The sequence below is a fragment of the Bubalus kerabau genome, chromosome 15, assembly GCF_029407905.1.
Source record: "Bubalus kerabau isolate K-KA32 ecotype Philippines breed swamp buffalo chromosome 15, PCC_UOA_SB_1v2, whole genome shotgun sequence".
Lineage (NCBI taxonomy): Eukaryota > Metazoa > Chordata > Mammalia > Artiodactyla > Bovidae > Bubalus > Bubalus kerabau.
The window spans coordinates 82,852,808-82,870,363 of record NC_073638.1 but is presented as its reverse complement, the minus strand read 5'-3'; the positions used below and the strand labels follow the sequence as shown (position 1 = coordinate 82,870,363).

At 44.3% G+C, this 17,556-nt stretch overlaps 2 protein-coding genes across 2 annotated transcripts; one reads left to right on the top strand and one right to left on the bottom strand.

Annotated features, from left to right (window-relative positions):
* Positions 1-1,436: 1,436 nt before the first annotated feature.
* On the top strand, positions 1,437-2,534 carry LOC129629027 (olfactory receptor 1S1-like). The gene has a single exon (XM_055548802.1). It carries the CDS (start codon positions 1,587-1,589, stop codon positions 2,532-2,534), a length of 948 nt encoding a protein of 315 aa, XP_055404777.1. The 5' UTR covers positions 1,437-1,586.
* An 11,751-nt stretch (positions 2,535-14,285) lies between these two features.
* On the bottom strand, positions 14,286-15,402 carry LOC129628582 (olfactory receptor 9Q2-like). The gene has a single exon (XM_055548039.1). It carries the CDS (start codon positions 15,299-15,301, stop codon positions 14,312-14,314), a length of 990 nt encoding a protein of 329 aa, XP_055404014.1. The 5' UTR covers positions 15,302-15,402; the 3' UTR covers positions 14,286-14,311.
* Positions 15,403-17,556: the final 2,154 nt, after the last annotated feature.

Below are 17,556 nucleotides of genomic sequence, written 5' to 3'. Positions count from 1 at the left end.
GACCTCGGGGACCCTGCTCCAGTCTCTGATCCCTTTCAGTCTTCCAGGACCCTGGGGTGGAGGTTTCTTTCTTTCTTTCCTGGCCTCTTCATGGAAAGAAAAGCTACGTGGGGACTTGGCTCTCTCTCATCTTTTAAGGACAAGAATTTTGGGCATAAGTAGAGGAGAGCGAAAAATGAGGAGAAATCAGCAAAGACCAGACCAGCACCGCTTGGCTCTCCAGACAATAGTGTTCTCAATAAGCCACAAAGAAAACCAGATTGGGTCTAATCTCCCTTCCCTGACCCCGGGTAATATCTTGGGAGGTCTTTATGCCTTTCTGATTGCTTCTAGTTTTTAAAAATAAGTTGTACCTTGGTACTAAAGGCCTACTTCACCAGGGATTCAAAAGCCCGGCCCAGTTACGAATAGAAACTTCAGTTTCACGTCCGTCGCAGCCTGCATCCTCCCTTCTGAGCTGAGTCTGGTCTGCAGCGTGGGGGTGTGTCACAGGGAGCCATAAGGAGAAGGCTGGTGGTGGAAAGGGGGATGTCTTCTGTCTGCTGCCATGGAATACTAGGGGAGGTGAGTTGTGGGTGGCAGGCCTGCTCCATTGTGAGAACACTTGGGATTCTTCAGAGGCCTTTTAGGGACTGGTCCATGAAGCATTTCCTTGACAAGGGTGATGAGTTTTCTCCCTGATCTCTCTATGACTGCTGTTTCATCAGAGAGCCCCTCCCTGATCCCTTATTCTATAACCTCCTCTACCACAAAAGGCTTCTTCCTGGTTGGAGTCCCAACAAGGAGGCTTGAGCTCAATGACCTCCTGCAGCCACCACTTGGCCTGTGGGCAACTCGCGCTGTGTCCCGTGTGAGGATGCAGGACGGTCCTGCCGTATCAGTCGTGAGCTGATGTGCTGAGCTCCCAGCTTTAGACAGAGAGGCAAACCCGAGTCTTTAGGTTTTTAAGTGTCCCCTGAACTTCTCCATCCACCTAACATCTAAGCACGAATGAAGTAAAATTCTGGTCTCCCCTTCTTGTACACATTCTCCAAGAACAGTTCTTTTGGGGGAGTGTCCCCCTAACTTGAATGAGAAGGAGCACCTACATGACAATATATTCCCAAGGGTTCCTAACACTTAGCTGTTTCTACTTTACCAAACTCTTCACTTTAATGACTCTTCAAAAGGATGCAGGTGAGTGGTGGGAAAGGTCTTAGGACCAGTTAGTTCAATTTTTAAGTAACTCCTTCAGGGCTGATCTAGCATCTTCAGAAAACCACGTACATCATTTATTGCCCTCAATTCAGGGCATCTAACAACATTTGGAGCCAACTGTAAAAATCACATTCAGAACCATGTTAGAGCTTAAAACATATTCATTGAGAAGTATCTATCATGTCCCTGTCTTTTCTTTCTAAGGCATTTCCTGAGTCTCTGCACAGCTGAAATAGTTCCCTTATAAAGTAACCTTTTTCCACCCTTCATTCCCCTTCAGCCTAGAAGGAGCGCCCACCTCCCTACCATGACCCCAGTTGAATAGTACCACATTGGGTTTCCTTGTGGGGGTGAAGACTTTGTGTTCCTTTCTCCAGATCAGCAGAAATATGCATCAAGGAAACCAAACAAGCGTCTCTGAATTCCTCCTCCTGGGACTCTCCACCCAACCTGAGCAGCAGGAGCTCCTCTTTGCGCTTTTCCTGGCTATGTACCTGGCCACTGTGGTGGGGAATGGGCTCATCATTCTGGCCATCGGCTTGGACTCTTACCTTCACACCCCCATGTACCTCTTCCTCGCCAACCTAGCCTTTGCTGATATTTCCTCCATTTCCACCTCAGTCCCCAAAATGCTGATGAATATTCAGACCAAAAGTCCATCCATCTCCTATGAGAGCTGCGTCACACAGATGTATTTTTCTATTGTCTTTGTTGTCATTGACAACTTCCTCTTGGGTGTCATGGCCTGTGACCGCTTTGTGGCTATCTGCCGCCCTCTGAACTACACGGCCATCATGGGACCCGGGCTCTGCCTTTGGCTGACTGCCATCCCCTGGGTCCTCAGTAATGCTGTTGCCCTGACACACAGCCTTCTGCTCCTTCAACTGGTCTTCTGTGATGGCAATGCCCTCCCGCACTTCTTCTGTGACTTGGCCCCGCTGCTCAGGCTGTCCTGCTCAGACACAATAGCCAATGAGCTCGTGCTCTTTGTCGTGGGCTCGTCGGTCATCACCCTGCCCTTCGCCCTCACCCTCATCTCCTACGTCTGCATCGTCAGGGCTGTCCTGAGACTCTCACCCACAGAGGGGCAGTGGAAAGCCTTCTCCACCTGTGGCTCTCACCTGACAGTCGTGTTCCTCTTCTATGGGACCATCGAAGGGGTCTACTTCTTCCCTTCATCCTCTGACCCTGACAACAGAGACAAGATTGGGGCAGTGCTGTTCACCGTGGTGATCCCCATGATGAACCCCTTCATCTACAGCCTGAGGAACAAGGACATGAAAGGGGCCCTGAGGGGACTCCTCCATGGGAAAAGGGCTCTCCCTGTGATGCCCTGAGCATCTGAATTCCTTTGTCCCCATTGCAAAATGGATGATTCTGCTCAGCATCTGTGGCGTAGATGGGATGATTTAACTTTTGATGAGCTTTCAGAAATCTGTCTCCTATTCCAAACTCTGAGGGTTTGGGGCTTTTCCACACAGCACTGATTTTTCCAAATGAGACCCCTAACCCCCATGGTAACTCACAAGAGCTCTACACATCTTAATTATAGTCTGTGTTACTACTAACTTTGATACAAACTACTTATAAATTTTAAAACCAATTTGTGATTTTTTAATAACAAGCACAGGAGTACCTACAATCTGGTTGTTGCATCTTTGAGGACAGTTGTCATTAATCCCTTTATTCAGTCTGGCTTTCTCAGTGCCAGCTTTCCTCATAGGTTGTTTCACCAAATTTGCTGTTTGTACAGATGTTTAATAGTTGTAAAAATGAAGAGTTCCATGTTCAAATAATTTGGGGCATCTTTAAGCTAAATGGAGCAAAATTTCTTAACTAGATGATTTCTCAGAGCCTTTAGTATAGTATAAATCTCCAGGAGGTTAGGTACACAGCATTTCTCCAAACTAAAGTCATTCAGTCATAGAGAACACGGTTCATCACAGAGCGATACACGGGGCCAGCATTGTGCAAAACACGTTTTGGGGAGTGCATGCCAATGGAAAAGCAGAGAGCGTGTATACAGAAGACTTGAGTTCTAGTCTTGACTCTGTCCACAAGCAGCTGTGAGACTTTAGGCAGGTCAGCTCGCCTTCTTGAACCAGTTTCTCATCTGCAAACTGAGGCCACTGATCGCAGTTACTTCCAACTGAGGGTGCCTGGAGGGATTTTCCAAAATTCACATTGTCAGACACTGCAATGCCTTCTCTGCTTGATCACCTGCAGTGGTCTTGGGTTCAGGTTGCCAGTCAAACTCACAGGATGCACAAAGAGTTAAGCTTTACTCAAACATCAAGAAAGGATAAAGGACAGCCAAACAACACACAGTGACAGCCAGGTAGAGATCTCGTGATGCCCAGACCTGCCTTCTAAATATCTCACTCACTCCACACTTGGAATGATGATCATGAGAGAGAAGGCAGTGGGTATGGACCATTGTGAGAAAGAGCTAGAAGTCAAGGAAACTTTATTTATTTGTTTATCAGATATATACCCTCAGGGGTGTGTAATTAGGCCCCATTTTCTAGCACACAGCTGCATCTCATCAAATAAGGTTCATTGATTACAGATTACCCCCTGACCAGTTTAAATAGATGCAAGTGCCCTTGTTACCTCAAAGCCATTTCAGCAGGGCTTTTGTGTGTCTTGGATCCAATACACACATTTACAATTCTTGAGTTAGTTGCAGGAGGGATTTGATGGTGTGTCAAAGCTCAGACTTCTCCAAGGCTGAGAAGAGGCTGCAAACCATCTTTGATGGCTTTCCCTCCGAACCCTTGCCTGGATCTGTTAACCCAGACTCCAGTGAAGGAACCTCAGTTCCCTTGTATTCCAAAAATGCATAAGTTGCACTCCAGCTCCAGGATTTTGTAAATTTAGATGCCTACTGCCTAACGGATATGTCCTTCATTCATCCATCTTAAAAACACCCTGTAGCCAAGAAGGAGAGTCAGCAAAACATTAACAGCGGCCGTGGCAGGTTATGTTTTCCAAGAATGGACGTGACAACATTTCCATCCCACGTGCTCTTGAAGAACTTGACACTTCCTCATCAAGAGGTGGCATCTGAGGCCCTCCCTCTGAGCCTGGAGGACTGTGGGGGTGGCTTTGACCAACAGAGGATCCCAGAGTGGTGCTGCGTGATCCCCGAGGCTCTTAGAACACCTTGTACACTTTCCTGTAGCACTGTCTCAAGAATGCACTCCGGGGCCTGAATCAGCATGGAAGAAGTCCCTCTACTCTGAGGTCGCCCTGCTGGAGAGACCACAGAGAGTCAGAGAGAGACGCACAAGGTGCCCCGGGTGTTCCAGCCAACAAGCCTCTGAGTCTCCCTGCCAGGCACCCGCCCCGTGAGGGAGTGAGACTCCAGCTGATCCCAGCCTCAGCTCTGATGGCAGGTACCTGAAGGAAAACTGCCTGGCTGCATCATCAACTCTGAGAACTCTAAGGGATAACAAAAAAATGACTATTATTATTTTAAGTCCCTTACTTTTGAGGGTTGTTATACAGCAGCCTGTAACCAAAATGATGGTTTTGTTTCATGGGATAGAGTGATTAATATCATACCCTATATCATTTTGGAGTTTCCCCGGTGGCATTGGTGGTAAAGAACTCGCCTTCCCTTTCAGGAGACGTAAGAGACGTGGGTTCGATCTCAGGATCAGGAAGATCCCCTGGAGTAGGAAATGGAGACCTACTCCACTATTCTTGCCTGGAAAATTCCGTGGACAGAGAGCCTGGCAAGATAGTGTGGGGCCACAAACAGTTGGACGTGACTGGGTACACACACACCACAGCCCACCACACACACACACCACAGCCCACCACACACACACACACACACCACAGCCCACCACACACACACACACACACCACAGCCCACCACACACACACACACACACACACACCACAGCCCACCACACACACACACCCCACAGCCCACCACACACACACACACACACCACAGCCCATAACACACACACACACACACACACACACCACAGCCCACCACACACACACACACACACACACACCACAGCCCACCACACACACACACCCCACAGCCCACCACACACACACACACACACCACAGCCCATAACACACACACACACACACACACACACCACAGCCCACCACACACACACACACACACCACAGCCCACCACACACACACACACACACCACAGCCCACCACACACACACACACACACACACACCACAGCCCACCACACACACACACCCCACAGCCCACCACACACACACACACACACCACAGCCCATAACACACACACACACACACACACACACCACAGCCCACCACACACACACACACACACACACACCACAGCCCACCACACACACACACCCCACAGCCCACCACACACACACACACACACCACAGCCCATAACACACACACACACACACACACACACCACAGCCCACCACACACACACACACTATTTCATTTTAACATTTTACTGTAGCCATCATTTTAGGAACAAAAAGTGCTTTTTTTATATTAAGGAAGATAAGCTGTCTTGCCTATTAAGTCATCATGGATACTATGGTACCAGAATCTTCTCAGCTGCATAAACATCAACTAGGCAGAGCTATAACTTTGTCTCTTTATTCTGGTTTCACTGAGCCCATGTTTGATGGAATAAGTACCATGACGGTCAGACCTCCGTCATTTAGTTTGAATTGGGCCTCATCCCCATGGGCCTGCCCTGGACCTCTATTACTTCTGTCTTTTAGGTCCAGAGGAGGCTATATCCCTTCTAAGATATCACTCCATCTGCAGTGAGTAATGGGGAAGCTGAGTTGGCTAGAAATAGACTTGAATGCAGGTTGGAAGCTTCCCTGAGAGATTAAATGAAGATTAAGTTTGGGACACAAAAGACAGTTGATTAAGGAAATAAGGAATCACAAACTTTTATGAAAACCTTGACAGGTTTTCAAAAGAAAGGCATAAATCTGTACCTAAGTTCTTGTATTTCCCTGAATCATTCCTCTATTTGCCATTTTCAACAAACATCTATTATAAACCTTCTCTTCACCAGGCTCTGAGTCTGGCCCTGGGACTAAAAGAATGAATAATTCACAGCCTATACCCTTAATACACTCACAAACTAAAGAGAGAAACTGACAAAAAAATTTAAATGATTTTTAAGATTTGATAAACAAAGACAATATTTAGGCAATAATTCATGTCATTCGATTTGGAAAGCATACAGATTTTGTTCAAAGCACAAATAAACTGACTTTTATGCCACAATTTTTCTTTTGTGTTAGTGTTACTTGAGAAAAGCTGACTTGTGTTTCTATGAATAAATTAATAAAAACCTCTGCCATCTAACTGTAGGTAACATAAATGCCTCAGAAATGTGTAGGAAAAAATCCATATATTGAGTAAGAATAATTTGTAAAACCTACTGTATAAAGTGTCAGTAAATGTTCATACATTTATTCACCTAACAAATAATTTTAGTATTTAGTGAGAGTCAAAATAAGACATCACCATTGCTTTCCTGGTTCTTAGTTTATAATGCATGAGACAGAAATGAACATATAAATAAATGTTGGCTGTGCTATGAGGGAGCAAGCAAGCCTCTGATAAGAAGTGAAGTGGGGTCAGGTGACAGACAGTGTCAGAAGCTGGAATAGCTGTTTTAGGGAGGGAAGTTCAGGGCTGGAGGAAGGCTTGTCGTAGGTGTTTGAGCTGAGAATAAACTTAAGGAGTAAGCCGTGAGTCAGTCTGGGGAATAACATTCCAAGAAAAAGGAAGAGCAGATCCTTTAATAAATAAATAAAGATCCTGATATAAGAACATGTCTGACATCCTGAAGGAATAGTAAGTGCATTGGATTAGGGGGAAAGGGAGGGTACACAGATACAGTCCTGGAGGCGGTTAGGTACCTAACCTGGTTGAATCATGGAGATCATAGCAAAGAATCTGCATTTTATTTAAATACCTCAAGCCATGAGATGGGATGAAATTACCCAAAGAGTGGCCTCAGAGGGAGAAGAAGACCTATGGCTAAGTCCTGGATGACTCTGATATTCAGAAATAAGGAGCCAGCAAAGGAGGCTGAGGACGGCAGCCCCAGAGGCAGGAGACAGAACAGAGTCCGGAAGATGGAGGAAGGAAGTGAGAGCTCTTCCAAAGAAAGGGGGGATCAACTGTTTCAAATACCACAGGGGCCACCATCACTCCTGAAACCACACGTCTGCATTTGCCAGTCCATGCTGCTCTCATCCTTAGCCATCTCCCCACCACATCTACCTCCTCAGGGTTGAATTCAGATTGGGAACGCCCCCTTCAGAACATATTTCTCAGAAGATGGAATCATCTCAGATGTCTTATTTGCCTCTGTCTTCCTTCCATGGCTTATGTCTCTCTCTGTAGTCTCTTTTTAATAGAGGAATTTAGATGACTCAGAACTCCAAATCCCTTTTAAAACTAGCCTATGACTTTAGGCAATACCCTTGGTGACCTTTTTAATGAGCCAAGAATACTCAGGAACATCTTCTACTTTCTTTGATAATCAAAGGATTTCTCACTGTGATCAAGTACAGTTTCTCTTAGAAACACAAGAATTGTTTAACATTTCAAAAGCAATCAACGTAGCTCACCATATTAATAAACAAAAAATAAAACTGTGTGATCACACTAATGGATGCAGAAATTGATTGTGGGCAAAATCCATTATTCATCCTTGATTTTGGGGGTGCGGGGGGAAATCTCTCAACAAACTAGGAATCAAAGGGAACTCCCTTAACCTGGTAAAAGTCATTTGTGAAAATCTGCATAATAAAAGGTTAGAGACTAAAAGTGAAAGTGAAGTAGCTCAGTCGTGTCCCACTCTTTGCGACCCCATGGACTGTAGCCTACCAGGCTCCTCCGTCCATGGGATTTTCCAGGCAAGAGTATTGGAGTGGGTTGTCATTTCCTTCTCCAGTATGGATGTGAGAGTTGGGCTATAAAGAAAGCTGAGCACCGAAGAATTGATGCTTTTGAACTGTGGAGTTGGAGAAGACTCTTGAGAGTCCCTTGGACAACAAAGAGATCCAACCAGTCCACCCTAAATGAAATCAGTCCTGAGTGTTCATTGGAAGGACTGATGTTGAAGCTGAAACTCCAATACTTTGGCCACCTGATGGGAAGAGCTGCCTCACTGGAAAAGATACTGATGCTGGGAAAGATTGAAGGCGGGAGGAGAAGGGGATGACAGAGGATGAGATGGTTGGATGGCATCACCAACTCAATGCACATAAGTTTGGGTAAACTCTGGGAGTTGGTGATGGACAGGGAGGCATGGTGTGCTGCAGTCCATGGGGTCGCAGAGTCAGACACGACTCTGAGCAACTGGACTGAACTGAACTGAGGTGATGGATGTTAACTAATTGTAGTAATCATTTCAGTATACATATATAATCAAATCATTATTGTGTACACTTTAAACATATACCATATGTCAGTTAGATCTCAAAAAACTGGAGAAATTAAAGAAATAAACATAACAAAAATATATAAAATAAAATAATATGCCACAGGCTCAGAAAACAGTGCAAAGGAGAACTTATGGTACCAAATTTGGAATAAAAAAACAGAGAAACATCATATCAAAGGCTCCAAGCAACACAGCCAGGCAAGAAAAAGAAAGTCACTTAAATTAGAAAGGGAAAAACTATTATTTATATGATTTTCTAAGTAGAAAATTCATTGGAATCTGCAAAAAAAAAAAATTACTAGATTTAATAAGTAAGTTTAGCAGTGTTGCCAGAGCAATATAAAAAAATCAATAGTATTTCCACAAGCATGGAACAGTTGAAACTGAAATTTAAAAATCAATACCATTACAACTGCATCAAAAATAATAGAATACTTAAGGATAAATCTGACAAATGAATTGAAAAACCTATACACTGTAAAGTACAAAACACAGAAATTAAAGAGGCTAAAATAAAAGGAGATGCATCAGTCTCATAGGTCAGAAGAATCAGTATTGGTATTATGTCAATTGTCCCCAAATTGATCAATCAGATTTAATGAAATCTCAATCAAATTGCAATAGACATCTTTGCATAAATTGAAAAATTGGATTTTAAAAATTATATGGAAATTCAGAAGGCCTAAAATACTTAAAATGATTATGAAAATGGATGAAGTTGAAGGACGAGCACTGCCTCATTTCTGACATTAGTATTCAAGACAGTGTGGTATTGGAGTAAAAGCATACACATACATCACTGGAACAGAAGAGTCCAAAAACAGGCCCACAATCATGGACAATTGATTCTTGACAAAGGCACAGTGGAGAAAAGACAGTCTTTTCAACAAATGATGCTGGAACATCTGAATGTCCATATGTAGAAGTGTTCATTTCAAAGTAAACCTTGTTTCATATACAAAACTCAACTCAAAATGGGTCCTACACAGAAACTATAAACTTCTAGAAGACAAAGGAGGAAATCTTGTGACCATGGAGACAGGCAAATATTTCTTAAATATGATACCAAAAGCACAATCTATAAATGACAAAATTGATAAGTGGGACTTCATCAAAATGCAAAGCATTTACTCTCTGAAGGACACTGTTAAGGATACCACAAGCAACAATGTAGAAAATGGGAGACGATATTTGCAAATCATATATCTGATAAAGGACTTGTATCTAGAAGTATAAAGAGCTCTCACATATTAATTATAAGAAAACAGAAAGCCCACTTAAAATAGGCAAAAGATTTGAACAGACTCTTCACCAAAGACTTACTAAAGGCAAGTGACCACATTTAAAAATTCAACATCAATGTAATTGAGATGCAGAGAAATGCAAACTAAAATCACAGTGAAATGCAAACTAAAATCACAGTGAAGTACCATATAAACCCATTAGAAGGCTAACATTAAAAAGGATGGCCACACCAAGTGTTGATGAGGATGTGGAAGATGTGGAAATGGGAAGTGATACAACCACTTGAGAAAACAGTTTGGCAGTTTCTTGAAACGTTGGTCATGTGCCTCCCATGTGATCCAATAATGCTTGCCCTGGATCGTTACCTGAGAGAAATGAAAGTGTGCATCCATACAAGGACTTTTCAGAAATGTTCACAGCAGCTTTTTTTAAAAAACCAGGTTCCAAAAACCAGGAACAACCAAAATGCTGATGAATAGGTGAAGGAATAAACTAACCACGGCGTCTTCATGCAGTGGAAGAGCGATAATAAGGGATGAACTACTGACACAACAACACTAATGCATCTGAAAACAAGCGTGCCAGTGGAGAAAGTCAGACATTCCACTTATATAAAACTTACGTAATTCTAAGACATTCTAGCTAATGGAGACTGAAAAAAGCCGATGAGTGGTTGCCTGGGTTTATGAAGGGGTGGGTGGTGGGAAGGGGCACATTCAAGAGAGTAGAATGGACAAAAGAAACTTTGAGGAGTGATTATGTGTCCATTATCTTCATTCTGGTGACAGTTTCCCAGGTGTATTCACATGTCAAAACTTACCAAATTGTACACTTACTGTGCAATTTATTGCTTGTCAATTCTGCCTCAGTGAAGCTGTTTTTAAAAAGATTTTGTAAATCAGAAGGGATTTCATGTACATCCTTTGAGTCATATCTGATGAAATGATAGATGAATAGGTAGATAGGTATAGAAAATAGATATAGAGAAACAGATATAAAAGATAGATGATAAATAGATAATGAATAGAAGATGATGATGGAGATAGATGATAAATACAAGAAAATAATAAATTACATTTTTTAATGCTATTAAATGGTAGGAAATAGCAATGATCTGTCTTTGGAAAGGAATCTTGAATTCTTAGACAATCACTAAGGACTGGAAAAGAAGACATGGAGACAAGTTTGGTGACTGGAGCCCTCGTGAAAGTGAAAGTGTTAGTCGTTCAGGCGTGTCTGACTCTTTGTGACCCCACCGGCTGTAGCCCCCCTGGCTCCTCTGTCCATGCAAGTCTCCAGGCAAGAATACTGAAGTCTGTCATCATTCCCCTCTCCAGGGGATCTTCCCTACCCAGGGGTCGAACCCAGGTCTCCTGAATTGCAGGCGGATTCTTCAGTGTCTGAGCCATCAGGAAGATAGTTCAGAGACCCCATGCAAATGAACTACTTACTAGAGGAAGCTTTGACTCCAAAGGTGCTCTAGAAGGCCTTCCGAAGTCAACAGTTCATCTGAGCCAATCCTGCTCTTTCTGAGGGAGACGCAAATTCCCCAATTCACATCACGGCCCTACAAGAGAGCAAACATGAGTTCCATGAACTTCCTATCTATGTCAGTCCATTAGACACATCCACACCAGCCCAGACCTACCAAACACTGAGACCAAGAAAGCAACTGAAATTCACCTCTGAAGCAAATTGCAACTGAGTACTGGGGCCTGGAAGAAAAAGAGGGAAAAATACAGAAGGCTGGGTATCATTTAAGAGGACATACTTTGGACACCTGAGATCACACCTTCCCTGGTCTGTCAGTTTCTTGATACTTGGGCAAGTTACACAACCTCTTTGGGTCTTAATTTCTTCCTTTTGGACATGAAGTCAGTAATAATTACTTTCCATTAAATTTGTTGGGAGGGCTAAAATAAATGATATGATTCATGTAAAGCTTTTAGCCTACAGTCTACTGTTAGCTTAAGTGTGGATTTAAGTGTATGCCAGTTTGAGGGCTAGTTTAAAAATTACTAGTGAACTCTACCTCAGAAGGTGTCTGGATCCAAAGCTAATCCTGGCCCAGGAAATATAGTTTCAGACGGTTCTGAAATGAAGATGTCCACTGATCAGCTGTGGGTCCCTCCACCCATCGGTACACGTGGACTGTGGGGTCTGGGACAATCACCATGAAAACGATGTTTATGAATTAATGTTTATGCTTATGAATGCCAGCCAGCACCTTCCCATCCTCTACATGCACCAAGTTGTGAGGACAAATGAGCTGCACATAAAACCAGCTACTGCTACTGCTAAGTCACTTCAGTCGTGTCCAACTCTGTGCGACCCCATAGACGGCAGCCCACCAGGCTCCCCCATCCCTGGGATTCTCCAGCCAAGAACACTGGAGTGGGTTGCCATTTCCTTCTCCAATGCATGAAAGTGAAAAGTGAAAGTGAAGTCCCTCAGTCGTGTCTGACTCTTTGAGACCCCATGGACTGCAGCCCACCAGGCTCCTCCATCCATGGGATTTTCCAGGCAAGAGTACTGGAGTGGGGTGCCATCACATAAAACCTGGCCTACAGTAAATGCTCAATAAGCCTTATTTCACAGCTGAGAAAGCAGGCTGATAGGCCTTAACGAACCTGAAGGCATAAGGGCTAAGAAGTGACAGACTAGACACTGTGGTACCAAATTCTGAGCTCTTTCTACAATACAAAATGCCTCTTAGCACCTAAGACAGAAGTTTATGAGTCAGGAACATCACATGGCAGCTAATATTTGAAAAACGACCAAGATGCCCTCCATGGAGTTGCTTCACCCCAAGTGAAGTGATTTGCACAAAAACACCAGCAAAGGCTGCTGTGTGAATCCAAATCTCCTGGCCACAGCTGTAATTTTCTCCCAGTATCTTTTCTTAAACATATCCACCCAACTCTTTTCTAAAATTTTTGTTATATGTCCTTAAAATGAAAGGTCCTAGAGTTCAGAAGTCACCATCTGTTTAATCTGTGCACTTCATTTTCTCATACACAACTGCATGCATACACACACACACACACACCCCCCACACTGACACACACTTCCACATTACACAGTACCAACACATCAGGGCTATAAAATAAACGTTGCTGACTGCCTTGTACCTCCTCTGACTGGCCTTTTCTCTTTTCTTCACCAGGTAAAATGAAAAAGAAAATTGCAATAACAATAAATTCCAGACTGAGTAATTATATAGGGTGGGAAGTAGATCATAGCAGGAGACTGTGAAGAGCTCAGGTTTTGGGTGGGGTGCAAGGGAACCTCACTCTAGCCTTTGCTTGCTGACTTTGGCACAATTACTCAACTCTAAGTTCCCAGGTGCCTCCCACACCAGTAAGCAGGAATAATAACAAAACATGGTTCACAGTGTTCTGGAAAGAATTAAATCAAATAATTCCTGGAGCAAACATCACAATTCCTGGAAGGTGATAAATGCCTAATAAATCTTGATCGTTGCTATCTATCCATCATTATCATCACTAATATTCATATTATTATCATTCAAAACCCACAGAAACAATAAGAGGAGAAACAGTGAAAACATAAATGATGGGGTTTGGAAATCCCTTTGGATCAAAACATAGCTGCGTTGGTAGATAGGGATTAATTTGTTTCATTCATCAGCTGTGCCAGGCAATGCATTACAGTCAACGGATGCTAGGAAATAAGATCGGCATGGTTCTTACCCATTCATGCATTGAATCCTCAAAATTATGGTCCTTTACGTTAGGTAAACCCACTTGGCAGATAAAAACACTCAGAACGGAAGAAGTTGGAACTTAAAGGTCGACACTGGAACCTGAGATTAATTCATACGTTCAACAAATATTTAGTGGGAGCCTTTGCGTGGTAGGTGCTTTGCTAAGTCCCGGGGGCATACAGAAATGAATCTCACAGATAGAAGTGCTTCCTCTCACGTGGCTTCCTTTCTAGTCGTGAGGACCAGACAATATCAAATATGCATAGCATCAGATTCTGACAAGTATTCTGTGCGTGTGTACTTGGCCACTTCAGTCGCGTCCTATTCTTCTCGACTCTTTTGGAGCTACGGACTGTAGCCCACCAGGCCCCTCTGTCCATGGGGCTCTCCAGGCACACATACTGGAGTGGGACAACCCCCTGCCCTCCTCCAGGGGATCTTCCTGACCGAGGGCCTGAGCCAGCATCTCCTGCACCTCTTACAACATCACAGGCAGACATTTTTTACCACTGACCCACCCGGAAAGCCCTGACAAGTATTACATGACACAGTAAATCAGAAAATGGAGATGGAATGTTAGGTGCGATTTTAATAAGGTTATCTGGGAAAATCTTCCCAAGTAGGTAACACTTGAGGAAAGACAGAAAAGGTGGAGCAACTAAGGATTGACTTATCTGATGAAGGTCCATCTAGGACCTTCCAGAAACCTTCGGTCGGCTCAAGGATTTCAGGACCGCCTCCTTGACCTCCTTGTTCCGCAGGCTGTAAATGAGAGGGTTCAGCATCGGGCTCACCACCGTGTACAGCACCGACACCACCCTGTCCGCCTCCGAGGACTGGCCCGAGTTGTCCCGCAGATACATGAAGATGAGGGTCCCAAAGAAGAGAGCCACAGCAGCGAGGTGGGAGGCGCAGGTAGAGAAGGTCTTGGCGCGGCCCCCGGAAGAGCGCATCCGCACAATGGCCAGGACGATGAACACGTAGGAAACCAAGATGATCAGGATACAAGCAGGCATAACCAAAACGGCAAACACAATGATCACCACCTCCTGGGTGTAGCTGTCCCCACAGGAGAGCTTTAACAGAGGGGGGAGGTCACAGAAAAGAAAGTCGATCTGGTTGTTCCCGCAAAAGGAGAGCGTGAAGGCGGTGACCGTTCGAATCAAGGCGCTGGAGAAGCCCGCCGCGTACGCCCCCGCGACCAAAACCCAGCGGGCCTTCTCGGTCACGATGGTGACATAGAGCAGGGGGCGGCACACGGCCACGCAGCGGTCGTAGGCCATGATGGCCAGGAGGTAGCAGTCCGTGGATGCGAAGAAGGTGAAGAGGAAGAACTGGGCGGCGCAGCGCACCCTGGAGAGGACGACGCCGCGTTCCAGCAGGACCCCCAGCACCTGGGGGACGATGGTGGACGAGTAGCAGATGTCCACGAGGGCGAGGTGGCCGAGGAAGAAGTACATGGGGGTGTGCAGCCGGCGATCCTGGCAGATCAGGAGGATCATTCCACAGTTCCCCAGCAGAGTGAGCAGGTAGAAACCCAGAAAGACCGCGAAGAGCAGAAGCCCCCAGTGGGGGTGGTCAGCGAACACCGTCAAGAGGAATTCCGTCACTACCGTGGAATTCCTGCCAGGCATCCACTCAGCGGTTTGCCTGTGAAGGCGGAGACCCCAGCGCCCCATAAGGGGATCCGTGAAGAGATGTTCAAGCCATTTTCAAGGAAGAGATTTAAGCTGAGTGTCTGATAGGTAAGGCTCTGGACATCAGCAAACTTGGCAGCCTAATGTGGAAATGAACAAATACAGAGCTCGCAACCATATAGGATAAAAAGTCATGAATGCTTCCACTGTAAAATGTACCACAACTCTCTGTCCTTTCATCGGTCCATGGACATCTAGGTTGCTCCCATGCCCTAGCTCTTGTAAACTGCTGCCCTGAATACTGGCAGCATATTTCTGTTTTGTTTTCTCAGGGAATATGCCCAGGAGTGGGGTTGCTGGGTCACATGGTAGATCTGTTCCTAGATTTTTAAGGAGGAGAAATCAACACAACATTGTAAAAAACAATTTTTTAATTTAAATTTTAAAAAGTAATGCCTGCTTCCCTTATACTAAGAATGAAGACCAAGTGATTCTCTAACTTACGTCCGCTCTTTTATTAAATTAATTTTGATTGGAGTATAGTCGCTTTACGATGTTGTGTTAGTTTCTGCTGTACAGCAAAGTGAATCAGCTGTATGTATACAAATATCCCCTCTACAAGTCGGCTTTTATTTATTTTTAGTTGGAGGATAATTGCTTTACAATGTTGTGTTGGTTTCTGCCATACAGCAAGGTGAATCAGCCTTACGTATGCATTGGTTCCCTCCCTTGGGAACCTGCCTTCCACCCCTCACCCCCTCCACCCCTCTAGGTTGTCACAGAGCACCTGATTAAGCTCTCTGTGTTACACAGCGACTTCCCACTAGCTATCTACTTTATTATATATGATAATGTACATGTTTCAATGCTACTCTCTCAATTCATCCCTTCCTCTCCTTCCCCACCCCTACAAGTCAGCTTTTGTGCGTGCAACTCTGTCCCCAATTGTCTGTTTGATCTTCCACAAGGCACTTAACCTCTCTGAACCTCAATTTCCTCTTCTGCCAAAAGGGGATCATTATATCAGCCCTGCTTATGAGATAATACTAATGCAAAGATTAAAATAGATGCAGAAGTGCTGTACATATATATGGTGGCTATTTAAAATTTTAAATGAACATTTTAAGGAAGGGCAATTTATATTCTATGAACAAAAGAAAAGCATAAATAACAACAAAAAATCCATTAGCAATCAGCAGTGAGCTGTGCTTATAGGAATATTTCTATTTTCAGCCTGACAACATGCATCTTTAACAAATAGCTGTTATCCTAGTTAGAGTTGGCTGGCTTATCAAGGGTTTTCTGTTTGTTTTCTTTGATTTTTGCAAGTACTTGCATTAACCTTTGACTCCAAAGAGCAAACATAAGCTCCTTTTAGCACCTCGCAAAGCTCCATAAGCACTTTTGGTTGTTCTCACAGTCCCTAATAAAAGCAGCAGTGATAACAAGTGAGTGAAAGTCACTCAGTCATCTCTGACTCCTTGCAACCCCATGGACTATGCAGTCCATGGAATTCTCCAGGCCAGAATATTGGAGTGGGTAGCCTTTCGCTTCTACAGGGGATCTTCCCAAACCAGGGGTCAAACCCAGGTCTCCCACATTGCAGGCAGATTCTTTACCAGCTGAGCCACCAGGGAAGCCCTTGATAATAATAAACAGCATCCAAATTTGAAAGAAGAACTATTTCTGCAGCCTGGTGTTGCCCAAGCACTGTCAAAGGAATCTGGGTTAATGGATTTGAGGGCTCTTAATAGAGTTCTAGAATAGGGCTATAAAGGAGGATTTCAGTCATGTTTGCTTACCTGATGTACCAGCAGCCAGGTCAAAACTAAGCTGACCCATTAGACATAATAACAAGGACTGGAAATTAGATTTTGAAGCACGAGCAGAGGCATGAACCATCCTTACCTGATTTCCACTTCACTAGCGTCTTCTTTCTTTGTTTAGCGTTTCCTCTGTCAATGACCGGCTGATCTAGAGGAGACCTGGGTTCTAGCTCACTCACATTAGATGTATGACCCAGGGCAAGTCACTTTTCTTCTCTAGACTTCAATTATTTTGTCTTCATCCTCTTTAAATAGACAAAAATGCAGCTTGAGTCCATAGTCCCAGCAACTTGGTTCATGGGGGGTTGCTTCCAGAACCACTATGTCTTATTCTAACTTCATGGAATTCCTCTCACCCTCGACAAAACAATGCATCCCTGATGTTAGAGTCACCCAGGATTTTTTTTTAGACTTAGCCCAGGATATCAGGGCCTGGGGATCAGCCTCTCTCCCCGAGCTTCTGATCCTGCA

Coding starts and splice junctions, on each gene's coding strand:
- LOC129629027 (XM_055548802.1), top strand. CDS start 1,587: ATGCATCAAGGAAACCAAACAAGCGTCTCTGAATTCCTCCTCCTGGGA.
- LOC129628582 (XM_055548039.1), bottom strand. CDS start 15,301: ATGGGGCGCTGGGGTCTCCGCCTTCACAGGCAAACCGCTGAGTGGATG.